The 11,837-nt window shown below is 40.2% G+C and overlaps 1 protein-coding gene across 1 annotated transcript; it reads left to right on the forward strand.

Annotated features, from left to right (window-relative positions):
* Positions 1-350: 350 nt before the first annotated feature.
* Positions 351-4,315, forward strand: LOC107756981 (SLIT and NTRK-like protein 1). The gene has a single exon (XM_016574315.1). The coding sequence runs from the start codon at positions 1,272-1,274 to the stop codon at positions 3,357-3,359; it is 2,088 nt and encodes a 695-aa protein (XP_016429801.1). The 5' UTR covers positions 351-1,271; the 3' UTR covers positions 3,360-4,315.
* Positions 4,316-11,837: the final 7,522 nt, after the last annotated feature.

Consider the following 11,837-nt stretch of genomic DNA (forward strand, 5'->3'; position numbering starts at 1 on the left):
CAAGTTTTACACACCAGATATTTGAACAAAGGCTTTTTTGTCAAGTCAAAGACTCGCTTTAGTCATAAATGTAATATATGCACTGAGTTTCAATCAATCCACACTTGTTTTAATAGTCTGGGGTTTGACGCGTCGATCCTCTGCCTGCATAAAAAAAAATCAAGCCATACAAGGTGATATAAAAGGAAATACCCAGCGTTCCTGTTGAAATGCACTTATTTTTCAAATCGCGTCTTAAGGGCTGTGACGTAGCGTATGTGCGCATAGTTCCTATAGTCTTGACGCAGTGTTTGTTGTCACAGTAATAGAAGAAGCTCAGCGCAACGGCTGCACTGTTGCATGCACGTCGAGTAGTTAATTATTTTACCGCATTCAACTGCAGTTCCCCCTCCACACACACTCACACACACTCACGGAGAAAAAAGAAACAACCTTCACGCGAACAACACCTGTGCTTTGTGGAATACTTGAGCTTTTCTTTTTCTTTTCCTATGTGAAACGGGAATATCGTCTGAGAGGACTCTGGAAATGCCGTGTGCTTTAAATACATTTGGATGGGGAAAACGGAGTGGCTCCGCGAAAGCCGTCGGCGGGGATAGAGAGGAGAAATGCATCCTGGAATGAAAGCAATCTAAACCCTTCGACGGCGATTTCTGTGCACATTTCCATCACTTGCCCTGTATGTGGACTGTTTTTCCCCCGCGCGAGCGAGCGAGCGAGCAAGCAAGCATTCCCTCATCCGATGGATTTTTGCCTTCGCAGCTCAGCAGAGGGTGTTAGATCTGCCAGTGAACACCGGGCTGAAAAGTCCAGAATCTCTCAGCGACCGTCTTTGTGATACAAAAGCGTTGAACAAAGCCGTCGGAGTCCGAGGAAGGATGCTAAAGATGTAAGAATCTCGGATTAATTTTACTGTGATTCATTGAGATGTACGCGGTGTGATTTCAGCACCACGGGAGGAAGAACAGCTCCCGCGCCGTGGATATGTGATAAAAGCACAAGGTCAGTGATTTGCGAGCCCGATAAGCCAAATAATTGAGTTGAAGATGTCATTCTGTACGCTTTAAGATTGTTTTGAGAGCATGCGATGGGGAGGTGATGAAAAAAAGGCTTCTTGCTGTCGATTTTCTCAATCTGGACATAGCGAGCTGAGCATGGATATAATCACAGAGTGTCCTCTGCTTTTTTAGACTGGAAATTTATCTCATTACTCGCCCTCTTGCTGATTGTATTCATGTCTTGATGTCGGGGATGATTGTGTCGTATTGAAAATGCTGCTTTGGATTGTGTTGCTGAAGGCGGCTCTTTGTGTAGCTGTCGGGAATGTTACAAGGGACGTCTGTAAGGAGCAGATCTGCTCCTGCAACGCAATAGAAGGCGATTTGCACATTGACTGTGAGAAAAGGAGCCTCACGAACCTGCACCATTTGACAGGTCCGAGCTCCCAGTTTTACCATCTCCTGCTTCACGGGAATTCTTTGTCCAGACTGTTCCCCAACGAGTTTGCTAACTTTTACAATGCCGTGAGCTTGCATTTGGAGAACAATGGCTTGCACGACATTGTGCCCGGTGCATTCCTGGGACTGCAGCTCGTGAAACGGCTGCACATCAATAACAACAAGATCAGGTCTTTCAAAAAGAACACCTTTCTCGGTTTAGACGACCTGGAGTACCTTCAAGCCGACTTCAACCTTCTAAGGGACATCGACCCGTCTGTGTTCAGGGACTTGAGTAAGCTCGAAGTTTTGATCTTAAACGACAACCTTATTAGCGCTCTTCCCATCAACGTGTTTCAGAACGTGCCCATCACGCACCTCGATCTGAGAGGGAACCGAATAAAAACGTTGCCTTACGAGGGGATTCTAGAGCAGATACCTGGTATCGTGGAGGTTTTATTGGAAGACAACCCATGGGATTGCAACTGTGAACTGGTTTCCCTAAAGGAATGGCTAGAGAACATCCCCCAGAACGTGCTCATCGGAAGGGTCATTTGCGAGGCGCCCACTCGGCTGCAAGGGAACGACCTGAACGAAACGGCCGAGACGGAGCTGTGCCCTTCAAAGAGCGGCATGGATTCCAGCCTGGTGGCACCTCCCACCCAAGACGAGACTCCTGACCGCGGCCCCCGTCCCACACCCTCTAAAACGAGCGGGGTGACGGAGTCCCACAGCGGTGGGAGAGGGCACAACAAGGGCCGTCCGAAAGCCAGGGAGAACTGGCAGCTGAAAACGAAGCCCACGGCCATCGCGACGGGTGCCGTTGAAAGGGAGCCGCCGGCTAATTCAACATGCCCTCAGTCCTGTGATTGTAAGCTGATAGGAACTAGACAAGGGCTTGGGGTCAACTGCGAGGGCAAGAAGATAGAAAGCGTAGCTAATCTCAAACCCAAACCCCTGGGCTCGCACGAGTTAAATCTGCGCGACAACAACATTCACACCATCAGAAGGAACCAGCTCAGAGGCTACCACAGCTTGAATTTGCTCGATTTGGGGGGGAATAACATCAAGATGATCGAAAATGGCACCTTCCACAACCTGACCGAGTTGAGGTGGCTGTACATGGACAAGAACTACTTGGACACGTTAATGGCGGAGATGTTCGCTGGACTTCAGAACCTGGAGTATCTCAGTTTGGAATATAACGACATCCAGCTCATAATGCCGGGCACCTTCAGCCCGATGCCCAACTTGAGGGTGCTCTTCCTCAACAACAATCTGCTCAAAGCTCTGCCCGTGGATGCGTTCTTGGGGGTTTCTTTGTCGAAAATAAGCTTGCATAACAATTATTTCACATATCTCACTGTGCCAGGCGTCCTAGACCAGCTCAACTCTATCATCCAGATCGATTTGCACGGGAACCCCTGGGATTGCACGTGCAACATCGTTCCCTTCAAACAGTGGACAGACAAGCTTGGGGCAGACGTCATCGTGAGCGACCTCAAATGCGAGTCACCCGAGCAGTTCTGGAAGAGGGATTTCCGGCGGATCAGGAACGATCTGATGTGCCCTCAACTCTACGAGAAGATCTCCCCCACCTCGCTGTCCAAAAACAGCACTTACCCGGCAGACACAGGGACGCGGCCCAACTCCTACCTGGAGCCTAGCAGAGTGTCCATATCAGTGCTCGTGCCCGGTCTGCTCTTGGTTTTCGTGACGTCTGCCTTCACTGTGGTGGGAATGCTGGTCTTTATCCTGCGCAATCGAAAGAGATCGAAGCGGAGAGACGGCAACTCTTCTGCGTCAGAAATCAATTCCTTACAGACAGTATGCGACTCGTCCTACTGGCACAGCGGAGCTTATCATGCGGATGGGCCACACAGAGGTTACGACTGTGGTGCCCACTCTCTCTCTGACAAATGATGCTCACGGAGAAATGGGCAAGCAAACGGATGAACTGCGTTTCGTATGTTGCGGTGACAATGGAGGGCGACACACAAACATTAGACCTCAGACTCGCCTCTGTGGGAAAAAAATAGCCTATTTTTGTTGCTTCGGTTGAGTATAGCGTCCATCAAACACTGCAATGGGGCCCCCACTGTTAAATATGTATAGAGCCTCTCTCTCTCTTTCTTTCTCCTCCCAGCTCAGACTGCAGACATGCTCAAAAGAGGATGTGGGAACGGTGCACGAACGCATGAATGTAATGTAAATAACGGACTGTAACATATCTGCATGATTCGCATGGTCTCAACACACACTGGGAACCATTACCATAGTAACAAGGAAGCCAACGCGACCCTCCTTTCGTATCATCAATATATAATATATATATATATAAAAATATAAAACTATATATGACTATATTAAAAGTGCCATTTCTTCTATTTTTTGTCAGTTAGAATTTGTATTTGCTGTTTGATTTCTCTTTCTCAAAGGTGGACAGGCCAAAAGGTGGAGATAAACATGTACGTTGTAAATGCATGTACTTTACATTTTATCAGTTGATTGGTTGATATGGGGATAATTTATACTTTTTTTGAGTGCAGATTTCTCATGTATCTGCCCAGTCATCTCCTTTATGAATGTAAAATGTGTTTATCTTATAGTGTGCCAACTGTTGACATGTTTGGGATGCGGACAAGCATGACCGATTCAAGTCGCTGACGTGCTTATGCTGCAAAAATTCAATGTAGCTCCAGTGGTTCGTGATCTTGTGTGTCGATAGATACAGCGTGTGGGTACAAGGATGACGCAAGGGGAGGATTTTTTTTTCTTTTTCTTTTTGAAAAGTGATGTTTGAAGGGGGCTTTGGTATGTGCCGATTTTGAACCGTCTACAGAGTGCACATAGACTTGACATGCCTTTATTTTATTTATTATTATTATTATTATTACTATTATTATTATTATTAATTATTATTATTCTTTTTAGTGGATGAAGTATTCCTTCACAAAAGCCTATTATTCACTGTAAGTATTGTGAGCTTTTGTAAAGCCATCTATTTTGTCCAAATACGAGAAAGGAATATTACGCCGTTTGCTACTTCTATACGTCCTATAAAGTGGATGAAAAGGTGTAAATATATGTAGGAGAAGCAGACCAGAGGCATGTCTGTGCATTTGACTGATGTCATCGTAGATCAAATAGCTGCCTCTAGATGTCGCTGTTGCCCCTCAAGCATTTGAAACCATGCTGGGAGCTGAAGTTCACCGGTATGTAACGGATTCACGTTATCAACATGACTAGGCCTAAGCGTGTCACTGTGATGGCTAATACTCGCAGAGAAGGGCGGGATCAAATTCAGTAGTGAGGAACACGAGTTGAACGCTGTTTCCAAAATGCCATTTTTACAAACGAGATGTAGAGCGCAGTGCCATGCATCTTACTGCTAGCATTTAAATGTCACTGCTGATGTTTTTGAAGTTGAGTTTGTATAACTGTAATGATTTTACAACAAAAACAACGTAAATAAAGAACTGTTATAAGCTAAAATAAGGTAACCAGCCATCCATTTCCATAGTCCGAGTACCATCTAGACTTTGTAGCTTACCTTTATATTCTTCTTGGCCCTAATTATGTGAGTTATTGAACAATACAATAAGAAAGCTCCATCCAGAATCCTATTTATGGCCATGCCTTGTTGCAAGTGTGGAAAATATTGGCACCGGGAGATGCTTTTCTCTCTTACCTGTCAATTTGATTTAGGTTGCACAAAACAAAGTCGGTTGAATTGCAATCCAGCAGAACGTCCCAACGGGGTTCCTGTCATATTGCAATGGTTTTACTCTAATGTAGATTCAGAGCCTTCAGAGAGATGTGTGTTGTGACTCACGCTGCACATAAAAAAAAAAAAAAAACATTCGTTCTTCCCCCAACCGACCGAAATTGAAGGGTGACCTTCTGATCTATTATATCTGTTATACTGGTTCTGGCTGTCCATCAAGGCACCTCCATCTCTCTCTCTCGTCATGCGTGGAAGGGTAATTATTTGTCGCTCCACTGTGAAAGACTGTACCACATTCTGGCTTATCTATTATTTGGTGCATTTTCCCAACAGTTTGTCTCAGAGTTACATTTCTATGCTTTGCTACATTTGATCTGCTTCTATTTTGTTAAATAAAATGTGGTGGAGGTTGAGTGAAGTTACAGTGGGTATATATATTTTTTTTAATTTGTGAATGTAAAAATGTCCTCTTTTTATAAACCTATGCATGATGTTCACATCTTGGTTATGAAATTCTCAGTATGAAGTGCAATGCATTACGGTGAACATAATGATCACTGGTCAGTGCGGTTTATATGAAGCGCTAATGCTTTACAGGCTTTTAAAAATGAAAGGCACTCTATGGTATCAAATGAATACATGCTTGCACAGGGGAAAGATACTGAATGGATTCTGTCTAGCTCTCAAAAGGTCAGCTGGATATAGGTGGATCATTCCTGTTATGCAGTATGTCCAAAATTAATATTTATGTTATAATGTACTGTAAGAAATATTTCTATAAAATGTACTAGACTTCCAGAAATATGTTCAGACTCTTAAATTCCTGTAGCTCAAACAGTGATATAGAAACACCAAGTTCGTGAGTTTGATTTCTAGGGAGTGCATGAATAGATAATGTAAACTGTACCTTGAGCGCATTAATAGAATTCGACTTTAGTTAAAAGTGTCTGCTAAATGTTTTTAATAAGTATTATTTTTTTACTTGATTCTTTACAAATTGTTAAGAAAATGACTAGGATGTCTGAATAGGATGCTTATTTTAGGTAAGTAAGGGTTTGATGGTTAGATTACATGTGGGTTTTTTAAACATGTTTTATTTTAATTATCATCCAATAAAATGGATCAAAATGGAAGACAGACCAGAAAACTATTGTTACTTATGTTTGTGTTGTTGTTAACAGATTACAATAGACTAACAGGATGGAAACTAATATTGAGGATTTTTTTTTAGAAAAACAAAATTGTTTTATTTCCAAGAAAACTATGACTTTCATCTTTAAAAACGGTTACTGGAATGTTTTATGCAGTATCTTAGGAGATATTTAATGGGGACATAAAAGAGCATAACAGGGATGACCCACATGAGTTAAACCCTGGCGAAAGATTATAGGTAAAAATTTAAGGTCTTTCAAAAGGTTTATTTAAGGTCTGTGAGTGTTAAACAAAAACAAAAAAAATCCAAAGCATAACTGTTGTGCATGGGAACATTGAAACTGGCATGTCGGAGACAGTGTTGCAATGTTGTTTTGCATATTTGTTTGATGTGAAATTTAGGTCATACTCTTAAGGCAACATTTTCATCATCTCTGTTTGGAAAAAGACTCACTGAAACAAACCTAAAAGGGAAGATGTTCAAAGTCATTTTAAAGTTATGTTTAGTATATGTGTTTTTGAGGCCACAATGCTGCTTTTTTCTGGGTTCAAACTGTAGATCATTGTTATGAAGAGAATCAAAACCAAAGAAATATATTCCAGTTTAAATACTATATTAAGCTTTAATGTAGGCTTACACATCCATTGTAAATGTTTTTGTTTGTTTGTGTGTGTGTGTGTGTGTGTGTGTGTGTGTGTTTGTTTGTTTGTTTTTACAAGCTGAGTAAAAAATGACTGTGGTAATGCCATAGACGCTGTCAAATACAGTATGTGCTTAACCCAAAGGAACAGTCCAGTCAAAATGAAAATTGGCTAACTATTTACTCACTCTCTGGTCATACAAGATGTAGATGAGTTTGTTTCTTCATCAGATTTGGAGAAATGTACTGTAGCATTACATCACTTGTTCACCAATGGATCCTCTGCAGTGAACGGGTGCCGTCAGAATGAGAGTCCAAACAACTGATAAAAACATCACAATAATCCACAAGTAATCCACACCACTCAAGTCCATCAATTAATATCTTGTGAAGCAAAATGTTGTATGTTTGTATAAAAACAAATCCATCATAAGAGCTTTTTTACCTAAAATATGAGTTCTACCCATAATATTGCTTCCTCCAGTGAAAATTCCTTCTCCTGTTGTCCTCTCACATCAAAATCCACCCACATATTTGTTTAGAAGTGTCTCTCCTGATTCAGATGAGATGACTTTTCAATGGAGAAAGCAATACTGTATTATGGATACAGGACTTTTTAGCCAGAAGCCAAGATTTGAAAAGCCTTAATGTTGGATTGGTTTTATACAAACATACAGCTTTTTACTTCACAAGATGTTAACTGATAGACTGGAGTGGTGTGGATTACTTGTGGATTATTGTGATGTTTTTATCAGCTGTTTGGACTCTCATTCTGACGGCACCCATTCACTGCAGAGGATCCATTGGTGAGCAAGTGATGAAATGCTAAATTTCTCTAAATCTGATGAAGAAACAAATCCATCTACATCTTGAATGGCCCGAGGGTAATATTCAGCAAATTTTCAGTTCGAGTGAACTATTCCTTTAAATTCAAAACAATCAAACCATTAAAATCTGCAGGAAAAACCTTCCCCATCTTAATTATGATATCTGATCATTTCGGGCTGCAGAGATCTGATTTTCAGTATGCAAATTTCCACAGCTGTATCCACATCTGCGCTGGAATTCTTGCGAATTCTCTGGAATGATGAATCTGGCCAAGAATTACTCAGATAAATATATTCACTATGGTATGATGCTTAACACGGGTGAATGGTGTTCTTGCCAAGCTGGTTAATCAACACTAGTCCTCTTTGTTCTCTCGAGGGATAGCAGTTGGCTCAACAATGCTGGTCTCTGTGGTTTCACGATTTTCCCATCTTAACAAATTACGTCCCATCACCTCCTGTGAGAACGTGGACCCCTAATGCCCCTGTGTCGCCCATAATTTCCTTTCAGTCCTCTCGTACATCCTTTAACAGGTTCTGTGTCTGTGTTTCACTCTCGTACTCTTTGTTCAATGGCAAGGGAGCTTTATAGCCCCTTCCTTCACCTGGGAAGAAATAATTGGTGCGTAATGTGGTGAATAAACGTGTTAAATCAAAGAAGCATGGCCTACATGCCAGTGCGGGGAATTTAGAACTCAAGGAGGTGCTGTGATGCTTTTTAGTCCTCCTTTAATTTTCAGAAACACACTTGGCAGTGGCCCAGAGGTAACTCGGTGCACGCTAGCACCATTTCTGCTTCTGAGTTTTTCGAATTAGCAGAGCTGGTCAAAGTTGGCGTCTCAAGTAGGCCAAGGTTGTTATACTGAAAACTGCAATTGTAGAACATCAAAGTCATATTAGCTTGACATGCTTTTATTTTGATTGAACTGAAAATATGGGAGATTGTGTGCAATCTGTTTCTGTTTTTCATTTTTGACGAGTGATTGGTGTGACTGGTTGGACTGTTTGCTTTTTATTTCAGATGTCAGATCAAGCTGTTGTAGAAATTATACCTAAAAAGTACAATTAAGCCTTAAAATGCTCAAAAATGTATGAATGTCTTTGCATTAGAAAACAAAATGTAAAACCGAGTGTCATTTATTTGGAAGATGGCACAAGCACACAAAGCAAAACTTTTCAAGCAAAACATTTTTTTACAAAAAAAAAAAAAAAGGTTAGGTTTCACAATATTAAACAATATATATATACTGTCTACAATAAACACCAAGTCGATATGAGGTTGTCAAACATAGATTGGTTAGAAGATTGGTTTGGCAATGAATAAATAAATAAATAATACTTTTAATCAGCAAGGATACTTTAAATTGATAAAATAAAAAGACATTTATGTTATAAAATATTTTATTTGAGTTTTCTGTTCATCAAAGAATCCTGATGAAAATGTATCATGGTTTCCACAAAAATATGAAGCAGCTCAACTGTTTTCAACATTGATGGTAATAATAAGAAATGTTTCTTTGAGCATCAAATCAGCAATTAGAATGCAATTAGAATGATTTCTGAAGGATCATGTGACACTGAAGACCGGAGTAATACTGCTGAAAATTCAGCTTTGCCATCACAGGAATAAATTACATTTTAAAATATATTAATATAGCCTATACAGTTTACATTTTTGAGAAATATCTGCCTTCTGTGATTTCTGATGTTTTTTTTGTTTTTTTCACCCACGAGGCACTGTCCATGAATCTCATGTCATTGAAGGTATCCAGGAATCTGCTTTCAGAAAGAATACCTGATCCAAGGCCGCTCTGCACCGCTCGGACAGACAGATGGTGAATCAGACTGTGACAAACTCATGCGCTGCTCCGAGGTGTGTTTGTTCCCTTTCTGCTCAGATTGAAGGCCTCGCTGATTGATTTGTGCTGCTTTCCCCCTTTCCCATCCTCAGCTCTAATGGGATTTAAGGGATTTGGGTTTGGTCCTTGATGGCCAATGGATCAATAAATTGTTCAGCAAGGACAAATCGATTGCTTCTTTTGAATCCTGCTGCTTCTTTGCCAACAAATATGTGAACTGTGAAGGTACTGTGCTTTATTAAGGGTTCATACATGATGGTTATACAGAAAATCACACCTTATCTTTGTGCTTTTGCTTCCTTGTAGACACAATGTTGAGATGCTTTTATTCTGAAGGTCTATGCTTATATTGATTTGTTTGTTTGGCTTTTAGATGCATTATTTGTGAAGGGCCGATACTCACATCTGTTCCTAAGCAGTTTGGGAGTCTTTCTTATTCTTTGCACATTCTCCTCTCGCAATTAAGTCCCGTTCTCTTCCCTGAGTCACCGACCTGGTCCTCTCAAGGACATTCCTGCCTCTGAAATCTTCGAGATGCACCATTTTGTTTTGCGGTGAATGTCAGAATCATTATTGCCTGCTGCGTCTTTTGAGGTTTCACCTGACTTTTCCGGCACAGGAACACTGCTGTGAGCTGTTGTCTGTGAAAAGAAGCATCCTTATTTCACAGAAGCGAAGCGCAGATTCAGTGTGAGAGTGAGGAATCACTGGCTGAGCTGCTGAAGGTGTGGGTTATTAATAAAAGAGCTGTATGTGAAGATCATAGTAGGGCAGATCATTATGTAGAAACTCATTTATGATGTTGGCAGTGTGTGGTGACTGCTGCTGTTAAAGGTGCTGAGGTTTTTATTGCAGGCTAGAGGTCACAGCTCTTCGGACTTGAGAAGATGAAGCTGTAAAGATGCATAAACAACTAGATTTTTACGTTTGTAGATGATTTTGTGTGTGCCTACCTATGCAAAACTCACTTCTGATATTCTAGGGAGTTGTCAGAGTGTTGCTATGCAGATCCTAAGGCATTCTGAGTATTTTTTTAATGTAATATAGGTGATGTGGCTGTTGGAGGGTTCTGTGGTTGTTTACTGTTAATGTTTAGTCTCCCAGGTGTAAAACACAAGCATGATCACACAGAAACATACTATAAGTATTATATATTAGTATCATATTTGTCTTATTTGCAAGCGGAAAATGTGGCAGATCGTACCAACCACTGAACATGTTTACATGCACATCATTTTCTGATTAACGTACAGATCTGGTTAAGACTTAAAAAAAAATAAATAAATAAATAAATAAATAAAACAGCTATTGAAGTTTCACCTTTATATACACATTTTATTTGTTTTAGAAAGAAGTCTCTTATGCTCAGCAATACTGCATTTTAAACAAAAATTTGAATTTCTAGAAACCAGAATATTAGATTAGTCTTGTCATGCTAAAAATGTTGATGTGTTTAGTAAAATATGACCAAATCCTGATTAATATCAGAATGTTCTTGTGCATATGAGGATTCAAGTACAGGCTGACTGCCATTTACTTGAAATAAATCCGCATGTAGACAAAAAATATCGAGTTCTTCTGACTTTAGCTCAGTGTGAGAGGTTCCTACTGTTTGTGGATCTCAAACAAGGCCACAGATGGCACGGTGTACATCTGTGATGATGTGCCTAGTTGCGCTTTCAGCCACAGTAAGTCTAATTTCAGCTACAGCCTCTGACCATAAAAGAATGATGAACATTTTGTTTTGTTTTGTTTTGTTTTGTTTAGTTGTTTTGTTTTTATCATTCAGATGCTCTGATTGGCCAGAGGCTGAGGACGCTGTTATGTCACGCTGCTCTGATTGCTGAAAACTAGAAGTTGCTTTATGATTGCTATTTTTGTGCCAGTTCTTCTTCATCAGTTTGAGAGTAGAAGCTCATCGAAAAAGTATAATAAATAAATAAATAAATAAATAAATAATAATAACGTGTCTATGCATCCCCCGTGCTGGTTTGTGGGCCTTCAGATTGTCTTTGGTTCCTGAATTTAAAAAAAGTAAATATGTTAATTATTATTATTATTATTATTATTATTATTTTTATTATTGGTTACACTTTATTTCGATAGTCCACTTTAGACATTCTACTAACTATAAGTAACTTTGTAACTACATGTCAACTACATGTCAACTAATTCTCATTAATTTGCATCTACAT

The sequence above is a fragment of the Sinocyclocheilus rhinocerous genome, unplaced genomic scaffold (genome assembly GCF_001515625.1).
Source record: "Sinocyclocheilus rhinocerous isolate Xijiao unplaced genomic scaffold, SAMN03320098_v1.1 scaffold1495, whole genome shotgun sequence".
NCBI classification, from domain to species: Eukaryota; Metazoa; Chordata; class Actinopteri; order Cypriniformes; family Cyprinidae; genus Sinocyclocheilus; species Sinocyclocheilus rhinocerous.